General features: G+C 42.5%; 1 protein-coding gene across 2 annotated transcripts in view; it reads right to left on the reverse strand.

Moving 5' to 3' along the window:
• The window catches only part of HEATR5A (HEAT repeat containing 5A), a 75,426-nt gene that overhangs the window by 43,223 nt on the left and 19,611 nt on the right, over positions 1 to 12,592 (reverse strand). For both annotated transcript variants that reach the window (XM_063290020.1, XM_063290019.1), the window contains exons 8-12: positions 4,551 to 4,806; positions 3,550 to 3,705; positions 2,291 to 2,541; positions 997 to 1,108; positions 26 to 178 (exon numbers count right to left, since the gene is read on the reverse strand). In XM_063290020.1, the coding sequence (XP_063146090.1) occupies positions 26 to 178; positions 997 to 1,108; positions 2,291 to 2,541; positions 3,550 to 3,705; positions 4,551 to 4,806 (928 nt within the window). The remainder of the gene's footprint in view (positions 1 to 25; positions 179 to 996; positions 1,109 to 2,290; positions 2,542 to 3,549; positions 3,706 to 4,550; positions 4,807 to 12,592) is intronic.

Here is a 12,592-nt window from a genome sequence, read left to right on the forward strand (position 1 = left end):
AACAGCCATGATAATTTTCACCCACCGCAGAGAGCACCTGCTCGGCTTTCCAACGTCACTTGCCATGTAAATGAATCACCACGGTTCTTCTCAGTTTCTAAGTCTTTAAGAGATACTGGAAATGCACATTTCCATAATAACAGCATTCTAGGAAGATGATGCTGGACCACCGCAGGACCTATTATTTTAAGATGGGAAATTTTTTTTGTAGATGGCAGTAACTGAAGCTTTTTCTTTAGTTAAACTATTTCATCCTCCTTCATCCTGCAGTTCCCATGTGCCCTTGAAACATACTCTGAAAAGTAAAGGGACCTTTTGAAGCAAACTTTGATGGGTATGAGAAACTGCAAATGGAGAAGTGGAAATGGTTGGATGTGTGAATATACTTTACCTCTGCAACACTGGATTTCACCTACCATAACTGATTGTATTGTATAATCAGGTACTCTATTAGCAATACAAAAAGTGCTAAAGATCATTGGTTATTCTTGCATTGCCCTATCATTGGGGTCCAGGAAAGCTATCATAACATCAAAACCAGGACTAAAGCTCTCCTCTGCATTGTTCTCATGTTCTTCCCATGAGCTGTCCAGAGATGCCAGTTTGGACACTGTGGAAAACAATACTTTATAGTCCCATGTTGTATGAATGTTCTGCAAAGGCTGGTGGGAAAGCCAAAATTATCTGGAATCCACATGTTCATAATTGTTTTTAAAACTGTTTACTTCACCCTTGAAAGTGTGGTTGTTTGCATACAATTCATATATAACACAATCTGTTATTGGTATATTTTGTGTAATTGTTGTACTGGAAAAGATAATTCCCTATGGTCTATGACAAGAAAATAATAATTTAAGTTAGATATATTCCTACAGCTACAAAACAATAAAAAAAAAACGAATTCATATATTGAAACAGTGACAACAGACAAGAAGTACAGAAGTGCTCAACTTTTCACTTAAAAATAAATAAAGACATATAGGTGAATAATCTTACCTAATGTCATTAAAGCAGCTATCAAAAGCCAACCTGATTGCATTCTTTGTACTGAAATCCGACTATTCTGAGAAGCAGAACGCAAAAGATCCTCAGCTACCATCATGACAACCTACATGAAAACAAAGAATTGTCACTATCTCAAGGACTGAAATACAAAATTAAATTCTTATGAAGAGATGCATATATACTACTTCTGCATATGTCATGGCCCACAAATAAACTTTCTCATCTAGCTGTGTAAGTGAAGTAAAATACAAGAAATAAATTCTAGAATAGTGATGTTATTCCTCTTGAGCCTGAAACTCTTGCCAAACACTGAAGATGATAATATGTGCTGTGGCATCACTTTTTGTGAGCTAGACTCTACTTCCTCAGATGCTGTGAAATTGTCCTCTCTAACCAGTAAGCATACTGTATATTACCTGGGTTTATACATCATGGTTAGATGTGATTTGTTTTAACCAAGATTTGTTGGATAAGTCATAATGGCCATGTTCTCATATCATACAAAGACAAAGACCACAATTTTCAAACCATAATGGCTGTCTTCACACAAAGTTAAAACCAAACAAACTTATCTTCAGCCACCTAAAGTATTTACAATACAGCAAGGTAGTAATTCTGTGTTAAATAAACTGATTAGCACAATGGAATTATTAGGTAATACAGACCCTTGTATTATTGTCTTCTCTAACAAACACACTGTTGCTTGCTTTGTTCACTCTACTTCCCAGGTTTGCCTGGCTACTTCAAATGCTGTCCCCGTATATCTGTATGTATATATGCATCTACAATCACTTTTACTTGACTGGCAGCCCCAGCAGAAGTGTTGTCTGGGCTGGCACGTGCAATAAATGAGCAAGCTTTAAAGTTTTGAGGAAGGTTATTTCACTTGCACTAACACACTCTGCAAATCACCTCTTGTAAATGCTTTGCACATCTCTAATATACAGATGGAATAACTAAAAAGCAGTAACAGTTTCATTATTAAAGTATTTATGATTGATTCATGTACCCTGTGAAACACAATTTGTAAAACTGAACCAATTAAGCAATGTGAAATGTTGCATGCTTCTGAATACTGAACCTTCATCACAGACAGTTGTTCCCTGCAGAATCTGATACAGTAGTTAAAAAAACTAAGTTGTGGAACATATACAGTACATAAAACAAATAATAACTCATTTATCAAAATAATAACATCACATTATTTAAATACTCAAGTTGTATGCAAGCAACAAATGTAATTGTGACCTTACAATGAATACCTGACAAACTGTGTAATAATTACCTTCCCCTTGCCATGTGGAATTCCTAAAGGACACTGTCTGACAGCTCCTAACAAAGCAGCAATAGCAAAACTATAGCCAGTCACTGCTTCTGGAGAGGATTTCATTGCCATCAGGCGCTCAATACAGCTACCCAGAAGTGGAGAGAGATAACAGGGTAATGCTACAGCAATACAACGTAAGCACCATGCTGCTGCTAGCTGAACTGAAATGCAGGGATGAAGGATAATGGAGATTACTGCATCCAGGACTCCTGGAAAATGAAACATATTACCAGATTAGAACCACAAACACATGAGAATGCTTACTGAGACATGTCAGAAAAGCAACAGAGCTTCCACATGTTTTATCTTACTCCCCTAATGTGTCCACTGACTGTCAGCCAGAAAAAAACAATCTATAGAATTATCAGAATTTTCTGGGATACTGATTGAAAAAAAAGAATCTACTCAATGCAAACTTGGCACTACCCAGGTGTCCAGATTCTCTCAAGCCATGATGGACACAGAAGGCAGTGCCAAGTGACTGGACAGGTGGCATGCCAGTAAGAGCTGGGCAGATTCTTGTCCCTGACTATATCATCACCAGCCTTGCAGAACATTCGTAGCATGTGTCGCAAAAAGAGGATAAATCCCACTTCAGCAAGCAAAACTGCTGAAGATGAGACAAATGCAATTTTATGAAGACATATCTTAAAAAGTGTTACCCAGACAATTTCATGCTGCAGTAAGTAGATCAGGAGGATGATCCACAGAATTGTGGCTTTAACTGTATGTAAAGGCTCTTTTAATTTGAGCCATTTCCTGGTAATTACACAGACATATTCATATTGTTTTCTTGGCAACATTACAAAAATGGCTTTCTCCCAGGAGGTTATTCAACTTCTTAATCCAGCCTGGTCTGGGATTTCTTGCTTGTCTCCCATTACCAACTAGGTGCAATATTCTTAGCTTTTTTTGGAATTAGCCAAGTTAGGCTAGCTGTTGTCCCATTGTGACACAGCCTATACTGTATATAGCTCCATGAAACACTCTGAAACCTCAAAATGATACAACAATGCATACAAAATGATACAAAAATTTTCTAAGAACTGATTCCAACAATGTGTTCACCATAGATTCCCTATAATGACCTGTACTGATTCAGAATCTATCCTGAATATTTTAATTTATTAAAAAAAGACTGCTGGAAGTATCTGAACGCCCTCTTTTTTTGTTTTGTTTTATTTATCCTATAGCTTAAGTCTCTATAAGGCCATTACCTGTACTAGAATCTTGCAGAACAGGTGCAGCAGTAGTACCTAAACCATGTATGAGGTTTCCAAGCTCTTCTAGGGCACATATTAACATATGCTGGCTTGCTATTACCTCTGTTGTACCAACACGGGTTTCGACATTACAGTTACTCACTGCAGCATCTGATAATAGAAAAGGATACATTAATAAAAGAAATGGTTAAAAGCCAGGGAGAGGTGGCTGACACACATTTTGGGGGTAAAGTGAGGCATTAGGAAAAGAGCTAAAAGATTACACTTTAGACTGGATGTAGACTATGGATAAATTATCGTATAATTATCCTTTCCCTCTATCCTCTGCACAACTGATTAGTTTTAAGCTAATAAATAAATAAATCTTTAGCAATTTACCCTTTAAAAAGCTAAGCTTTACGATCAGGATTCTAACTATTGTGCAGAATAGCCACTACAGAATCATGATTTAGAATCAGGCTGCAATAATGAGCAGTTTCCATTAATTGTTCTTATGTGACCTTCTTGTGCTGCCTGAGTAAGCTCCTTTAAAGGAAACAACTAGACCCAGTCTTATTAGCTTCAGCAAACTCTCCTGGTTACAACATCTAGATTTCAGCAAACCTTCCAAACTGGGTAAGATGAATGGGGTCATTTATTTCAGCATGACTTGCTAAAACGCAACAGGGAAGCTCGTTACTAGAGAGAATGTTGTGCTCAGGATTCCCTTAACAGATATACATGTTAGTGGTGTATAATGTAAGGTTGTGCTGCCAAGTCTATAGTCAGCCACCATATCTACTTTGCACACATTCGTCTAAAACTACATCATGAGAAAAATTCAGGAAATTTTAAGATTAAAAATGATTTTTTTAAAAAAGCCACAGAGAGACTTAGTTTGTGTTTGCAACTAAGTTACTGTATGAATAGATTAGGAAATGATTAATGCATTATTGGAATGGAAAGGGAGGGAGGGAGGGAGGGAGGGTTAGCAAATAATCTTGTTAGTCCCATACCCATAACTTTCTTCAGTTTCCAGATGGCTTGACAAATCTCCTTGGCAGTTGCAATTCGAGCTTTTTCCCCGAGAAGGCCTCCTACCGTAGCTCGGAGGATAAATGAAATACAACGGCGGCAACAGATACCGTCCATTTGTGTCTGAATAGCCTTAGGGTGAGACTGAGAGACCAGCTCTAGAATGTGGGAAAGCAAGGCAGAAAAATTCCTTTCAAGCCATTCTCCTCCTAATGTGGAGATGAATACCACATATGCCTGAAAAACAATGGATAAAAAAAATATTAAAATCAGTTTCATCTTGCACGTAGCAGTATTTCTCATACTACAAAAACATGAAACTGTTCTTTTTTTAAAAGCAACATGTTTCCAGCTTCTTTATGTGAAGCGAGGTTAAAAGGTTTGGCAGTAGTCGTTTGAAAGATATACTTCATTAAATTAAGCCAAATGCTGAAAAAAAATTCCTCCCCTCAGTTTAAAATGGCAATATCACTAAGTTAGGCTTAATTGCAAACTCATTTATGCTATTTAAAACATTTAGTGCAAAATAAGAATACTGACATCAGTCGAATACTATATATAAACTTACAGTATATTTAGGGTAAGATTGAATTTTAAGAACAATTAAGTTAAAACTGCCATTCTTACCCCTAAGAATGAGATCTTAGCAATTACTGAAATACTCCTCTATTTTCTAAATTGGTTTTACAACAATGGAATCCAGAACAAAAAGGCTGTGAACAGCTTAAAAGATTACATGTCAATCAATAAAAGCGACCTCAGTGTGATGAGCTTATAAAATACTGTTCTACTTATTAAAAACAAGTTATTTGATGGTGATCTTTCATATTTTTAAAGTATCTAAAATTAATTTCCATGCTTTACAGACAGAAATGGGGATAATCTTAATGGGACAGTATTATGTCTGTAGAACGAAAACTTTAGTGATACTTTTTCTCCCCTAAAGCACAACATTTAAAAGGAAGGCTATCACATGAATCCATCTTGCAGTGGGAAGAAACATGATTTCAGGTCAAAATTACTGCCTTGAGGAACACATTTTGTGGGGGAAACAGAGGATGCTTTCTTCTATCTTTAGGCATAAAGTCTTGCTTTTCTGCCCAAATTAGGACCCAGAGCAGCCCTACTTAATTGCCCCAGTAGCTTGCAACAGTTTATGTACAATTTCCTCATATGATACATATAAGCCATATTCATACTTGCTAAACCATAAACCAGGGTTTTAAAAAATAGCTAAATCAAAAACTAAAACACATTAGGAAATAGCATGTTGAATAAACCAGGCAATCACACTAAGCTATAATATGCTTTATGTTACAAAGCATGCGACTGGATAACCATAGGTTATAGATTAGTGTGTTATATACACATATCCATACATGTGTCATGTTCACCGTTCCAATGTTGCTGGTACATCGTAACGTTTCGCATGTCATTTCACTGATATGTGTTTCATCTGGGAGGGGCAGAGGATTCCATCTCGGGGAGTTGTTATCTGTTGGCTGCTGGGTTGGAATGTGTTTGGGTTATCTCATGTGTTCAAGGTTACTTTCCCAGGATAGCAGTTGAAACGGTTACCAGCACCTGGGGGGGGGGGGGAGTTTGCAATGGCAGGGCGAGGGGAGGGATTACGTTTGAGGCAAGGGTTTTTAGTTTGTATGTGGCGCGCTTTTACTCATTCTCAGCTTTCTCTGTATTTGCATACTATTCTTTTAATAAATCAGATATCATTAAGTACCTGCTTGTGAGTCTGAGTCTATTAGGATAGGCAACCATTACATAAAGCTGAGAATCAATTTTTTTTTTTTCCGTTAGCCCCTTTCCAAATTTATTTTGTGAGGGGAAGTGCTAGCGATGAGCAAACCAAATCCACAAACCATGGAAAGCGAGGAATCGAGTGAGGGGGAACCCGACTCTACAGTAATAAGAATGGAGAGAGTCCCTCCTTGGGAGACTTCAGAAGTTCGGGAGGGGTCGAGCTTCAGCCCAGGAGATGAGGAGGTTGGAGGTAAAAGAGCCCCTGAACCGACCGGCGAGTCACCAGGCGAGTTGATCACCTGGGATGAGACACAGGGAGCCCTACCAGGGACATCAAGAACGTCTTGGAAGCAGCGGTACCCATTGTCCCCAACTGTGGTGAGGCAAGAGAGAAAGGAGGATTCCCAAACCCCTGATTGTATAAAACTGGTGGAAGCTAAATTGGAGTCCTCAGAATTCATGTTTCGGAAAATGTCCATGGACTGGGGTCCACGGGAGAGGAGGGGAGAGGAGTCTAGTCATAGGTATTCGACTCCTTCTTCGCCCCCACCTTCCCCGGAGGAAAGGAGTAGAACCCGGCACCGAGAGGAAGTGAGAGCGCCGAGGGTAAGAATTTCAAGGTCCTCTCCTTGAGAGCAGAGATCCTTGGGGGCTAGAAGGAAGCCCGACCGTCCAGCTGTGGCAAAGGGACCACCCAGAATGGGGGTAAAGGACTTTACCATTAAATTTGATGGAGATCCAACTAAGCTGTCATTCTTCCTTACCAATGCAAGGAGTTATATGAACGAATGGGAACAGTGTTTCCACTCAGAAAGAGCCAAAATTAATGCCATCTCCACTAAGCTCAAGGGGCAGGCGGCCGATTGGTACGTACAGTTATGTCAATCGGAGGCCCCTGAGCTGGAGGAGTTCGAGGAATTCCCGTGGGCATTAAAATTACACTTTGAAGACCCGTTAGCTAAGGAAAGAGCAAAATGGGCATTGAGGGAGCTGTGCCAGGGGCCACGATCGGTGGCAGACTACGCTCTGGAATTTAAGGCTTTGGCTGGGAAAGTTGAGGATTGGTCCCAATCCACCCTGATAGAACTTTTTAAGGACGGTCTGAATACGGAGGTCCTAAGGTGGTGGCTTGGGCGAGACGACCCAGATTCCCTATATGAGTGGATACAGCTGGCAGGGAAGGCTGAGTATGCCCATGAAACTTTTGCTCACCGGAAGGTGATGAGATATGCTAGGCTCAGTAAGGGTTCCTGCACTGCTGCACCCACTGGAAAATCCAGCCAACGTGCTTGGGAAGAGGAGCGAGAACGCCGCTATGTGAAGGGACAATGCCTCCAATGTGGGAAGGACGGTCACCAAGCAGCGGCGTGCCCGAAAGGAAAGACCGAAGAACGTCTGGGAAAGTCGTCGGGGAAATCTCCCTCTTTACCCAGGAAAATGAAGGCGGCTTTAGCTGAGACTGAAGTAGAGCAAATTCCTTACTTTGGGGATGAGGGGGAGCCCGATATACTCCAGCCGGCGGGAAACGCCAGCCACCTGCTTTAAAGGGCGCCTCTGGGCAGGTGGTAGAGGAAGGGCGCGACCATATTTCGTTGAGTGGCAACTATCCCACACTGACAGTGAAAGTGAAGCTAGGCTCCCGCACAAGAACTGTTGAAGTGTGGACTTTGATCGATTCAGGATGTTTGCGCTGCTTGATGCACCCTGATATGGTGACTGCTTTGGAGTTACCCAGTTTCCCTCTAAAACGCCCCATGATTTTTACTCAGCTCGATGGCTCTACGGCGAGGGGAAAGCCAGTCACCCATTCCACGGGCATGGTGGTGTTACAAATGGGCAGCCACCGTGAGGGGCTGCCATTTGTAGTGGCGCCTGTGGGGGGTCCTTTAGTCATTCTGGGGATTCCTTGGTTGGTCCAGCAAAACCCATATATAAATTGGGTGCATAGGACTTTGACTTTTGGGGATGGTTTCTATCAAGCCCCTGGGGAGGACGACGCTCCGCAGGCAGCAGTGGGGAGGGCGGCGGCAGCAACCCCGCATTTCGCTGCCACCCCACTGGAAGGATTGCCGGAGCAATACCAGAGTTTTGCAGATGTGTTTGGTGAGAAGGAGGTGGACCAACTCCCACCTCATCGAAAAACTGACTGTGCAATAGAGTTGGTCCCAGATGCACAACTGCCAAAGCCAAAAATCTATGCCATGATACAAAAGGAACTGGCGGCGCTACGAGAGTTTGTGGACAAAAACTTGGCCAGGGGTTTTATTGAACCAGCTAATTCGCCAGTGGGCACCCCCGTTTTGTTTTGAGTGAAGAAGGATGGGACATTGAGACTTTGTACAGATTACCGTGGATTAAATACGGTTTCGATATTAAACAAATATCCTTTGCCAATAATAAAAGACATATTAGCACATCTGGCCAAGGGGAAGATCTTCTCTAAGCTGGATTTGAGGGAAGCCTATTTCCGTATCCGTATACAGGAGGGGGATGAGTGGAAGACTGCTTTCAATTGTCCTCTGGGCTCGTTTCAGTACAAGGTTTTGCCTTTTGGATTGGCGGGGGCACCTGGGGTGTTTATGCAATTGATCAATGAAGTGTTACATGAGCATTTGTTCAAAGGGGTACTGGTTTATTTGGATGATGTTTTGATTTATACTGAAACGGTGGAGGAACATGAGCGCTTGGTGAAGCAAGTACTTAGCAAACTGAGAAAGGCTGAGCTTTATGCTAAACTGTCTAAGTATGAATTTCATAAGACTCAGCTTATGAAATCACTTGCAGGCAGCTCCAGAGTTTTCTTGGCTTTTCCAACTATTATCACCAGTTCATTCAGGGGTTCGCAGAAATTGCATTGCCTCTCACTGATTTATTACGTACGAAGGGGCTGGGGGACACACGAAAGGTGAAGAACCCGGGAGCACTGCTCAATTGGACACCTGAATGCCAGTTGGCTTTCGACAAACTCAAAAGCCTGTTCACTGCTGAACCTATTCTGCAACACCCTGATCCCACTAGACCCTTTGTGGTTCAAGTGGATGCTTCCGATTTCTCAATTGGAGCACTCTTGCTGCAGGCGGATGCTGCGGGCTGCCTGAAGCCCTGTGCGTATTTGTCCCGCAAATTTTCTGAGACGGAAAGGCGATGGCATGTTTGGGAAAAAGAGGCTTTTGCAGTCAAGGCTGCTTTGGACACATGGCACCACCTCTTAGAGGGGGCCAAATGTCCTTTCGAGGTTTGGACTGACCATAAGAATTTGGAAGCGCTCAGCACTCCCCGTAAACTCAGTCCTAAGCAGATCCACTGGGCTCAATTTTTCAGTTGCTTTGATTTCAAATTGAGGTTCATTCTGGGCAGGAAAAACTTCCTGGCTGATGCACTTTCCTGCTTGCCCCAGGTTTCGGTCCAGGCACCTGACGTTGTGGGTACACTGTGGACAGAACCCCAGTTGGGATTGCAAGCTGTCACTCGCAGTCAGACTCGTGTGCAGCTGCCCTCAGCTTCAGTTTCACCGGCTGGGGGAAGGCCAGCGGTTCCTTCGCAATTGCAACAAAAGTTTCTCTCAGAACTGAAATCTGACACTTGTTGCAAGCAAATAGAGACAATGTTACATTTGACAGAGGCTTCGCTTGGAAGCAGAACCACCTCTATGTCCCTGACAATTTGCGAAAGGAGATTTTGAGTAGATCTCATGATGATAAAGTGGCTGGTCATTTTGGCTTCGTGAAAACCTTACACATGGTACGCCGCCAATTCTGGTGGCCTACATTGAGACGTGATGTTAAAGAATATGTTGCTTCGTGTCCTTTCTGTGCCATGTCTAAACGGAAGGGGGGCAAACCGCAAGGCTTGCTGCAGCCTGTGGCCAGTCCCTCCCACCCTTGGGAGGAGATCTCCATGGATTTTATTGTTGAACTGCCTCCTAGTCAGAGAAAGACTGTGATTTGGGTGGTGAAGGACTACTTTTCCAAACAAGCTCATTTCATTCCATGTGCCTCCATTCCGTCTGCTCAACAATTAGCCCATCTATTCCTAGTCCACATCTACAGGATTCACAGGAGCCCCTCCCGTTTGGTCACAGACTGCAGAACACAGTTTACTTCTCAGTTTTGGAGGGCATTTTTAAAGCTGGTGGGCACTAAGCAAGCATTGTCCACTGCGTTGCATCCGGAGACTGACGGATCTACAGAGGCTCTTAATTCTACCCTTGAACAATTTTTGCGGGCATTTGTCAACTATCAGCAAGACAATTGGGTTGATCTCCTGCCTTTTGCTGAAGTGGCTTACAACAACGCCGTCCATCAGAGCACAGGGCACACCCCTTTCCGTACTGTGTTTGGCAGGGATTTTGTTCCCATTCCTGATTTACCTCAACCCACACCACCACCCTGTTCTGCTTCTGATTGGGCTGCACACCTGAGTGATTCCTGGCCAGTTATTCAACAAGCGTTGGCAGATGCCCAGTCCGCCTACAAGCTGCATGCTGATAAGAGACGAGCCCTTCAACCTGCTTTCAAAGTTGGTGACCTTTCCACCAAGTTCATTAAGTCTCCTCAGCCTCGAAAAAATTGGCTCCTAAATTTGTTGGTCCTTTTCCCATTGTGGGAGTTGTGAACCCTGTCACGTTTAAATTGGATTTGCATCACAATCTTAGACGTTGACATCCTGTTTTTCATTGCAGCTTGCTCAAGCCTGTCAACCACTCTGATTGGTGGCATCTGCAACCTACACCTCCTGCGCCAATTATGATTGACGGACAGCAACATTTTGAGGTGAAGGAGGTCCTTGACTCTCGCAGGCTTCGTGGCACCCTGCAGTACCTCATTCAGTGGAAGCATTTTCCCCACCCTGAGTGGGTGGCTGCCCGCGATGTTCAATCTCCTGTTTTAGTTAGACGCTTTCATCTCGCTTATTCTATGAAACCTGCTCCTTAGTATTTTTGGGGGGGCGGTATGTCATGTTCACCGTTCCAATGTTGCTGGTACATCGTAACGTTTCGCACGTCATTTCACTGATACGTGTTTCATCTGGGAGGGGCGGAGGATTCCATCTCGGGGAGTTGTTATCTGTTGGCTGCTGGGTTGGAATGTGTTTGGGTTATCTCATGTGTTCAAGGTTACTTTCCCAGGATAGCAGTTGAAACGGTTACCAGCACCTGGGGGGGGGGGGGAGTTTGCAACGGCAGGGCGAGGGGAGGGATTACGTTTGAGGCGAGGGTTTTTAGTTTGTATTTGGCGCACTTTTACTCATTCTCAGCTTTCTCTGTATTTGCATACTATTCTTTTAATAAATCAGGTATCATTAAGTACCTGCTTGTGAGTCTGAGTCTATTAGGATAGGCAACCATTACAACATGGCTGATTGCAGATTTCTATTTTTTTTTTAGTTGTAATGCCTCTGAAGACAGTGATAGCCTGTTTCTGATGACACTATACCATAGATGCAAGAAGGACAAATGATGGAAACAGAAAATGGTGTTTCAATCATGCAGCAAAGTTCTGTTGATTCTATAAGGAAGCCAAGGGACACCACCATTGGTCTACTGCTGCAAGAAGCAAACCCCATAACTAATGTATAAAGCCTTATATGTTTCCAAATGTGCTGGACTTGAATCCATGTTCCAAAAGATAAGCCGTAAATTTACTACCACAAAGCTCTGACACTGATTGGGCTTAGACTCATTTAAGCAATATATTATTCTGATAACTTACTGAACCGTTAAGTAATGAGGCCAGACAAGGCAACAATTGTAAAACTTTTGCTTTAGGTATAACAAGTTAGAGACCCAGTTTGGTGTAGTGGTTAAGGCATCAGACTAGAAACCAGGAGACTGTAAGTTCTAGTCCTGCCTTGGGCATGAAACCAGATGGGTGACCTTGTGCCAGTCACTCTCTCTCAGCCCTAGGAAGGAGGCAGTGGCAAACCACTTCTGAAAACCTTGCCAAGAAAACTGCAGGGACTTGTCCAGGCAGTCTCCAAGAATCGGACACGACTGAACAGATTAAAAAAAAAAAGTTACTTAATCCATGAGAGCAACTGAGTATTCTGTGAAAATTATCTAATTTTTTATGATTTTATGATACTTTTATGAAGTTCACAGCATTCTAAGATGCAGAACAGCATAGTTTTTACATAAAAGGTTTTATGTATGCTAGAAGCAACATATGATATGCTCTGGATCATGTGACTAGGAAGGAGAATGTCAGCTGGCAGGGACCAGGAAGCATGCCTTTTCTGCTGTGGTGCCTGCCCTCTGGAACATCCT

Source organism: Candoia aspera, chromosome 1, assembly GCF_035149785.1.
Source record: "Candoia aspera isolate rCanAsp1 chromosome 1, rCanAsp1.hap2, whole genome shotgun sequence".
NCBI classification, from domain to species: Eukaryota; Metazoa; Chordata; class Lepidosauria; order Squamata; family Boidae; genus Candoia; species Candoia aspera.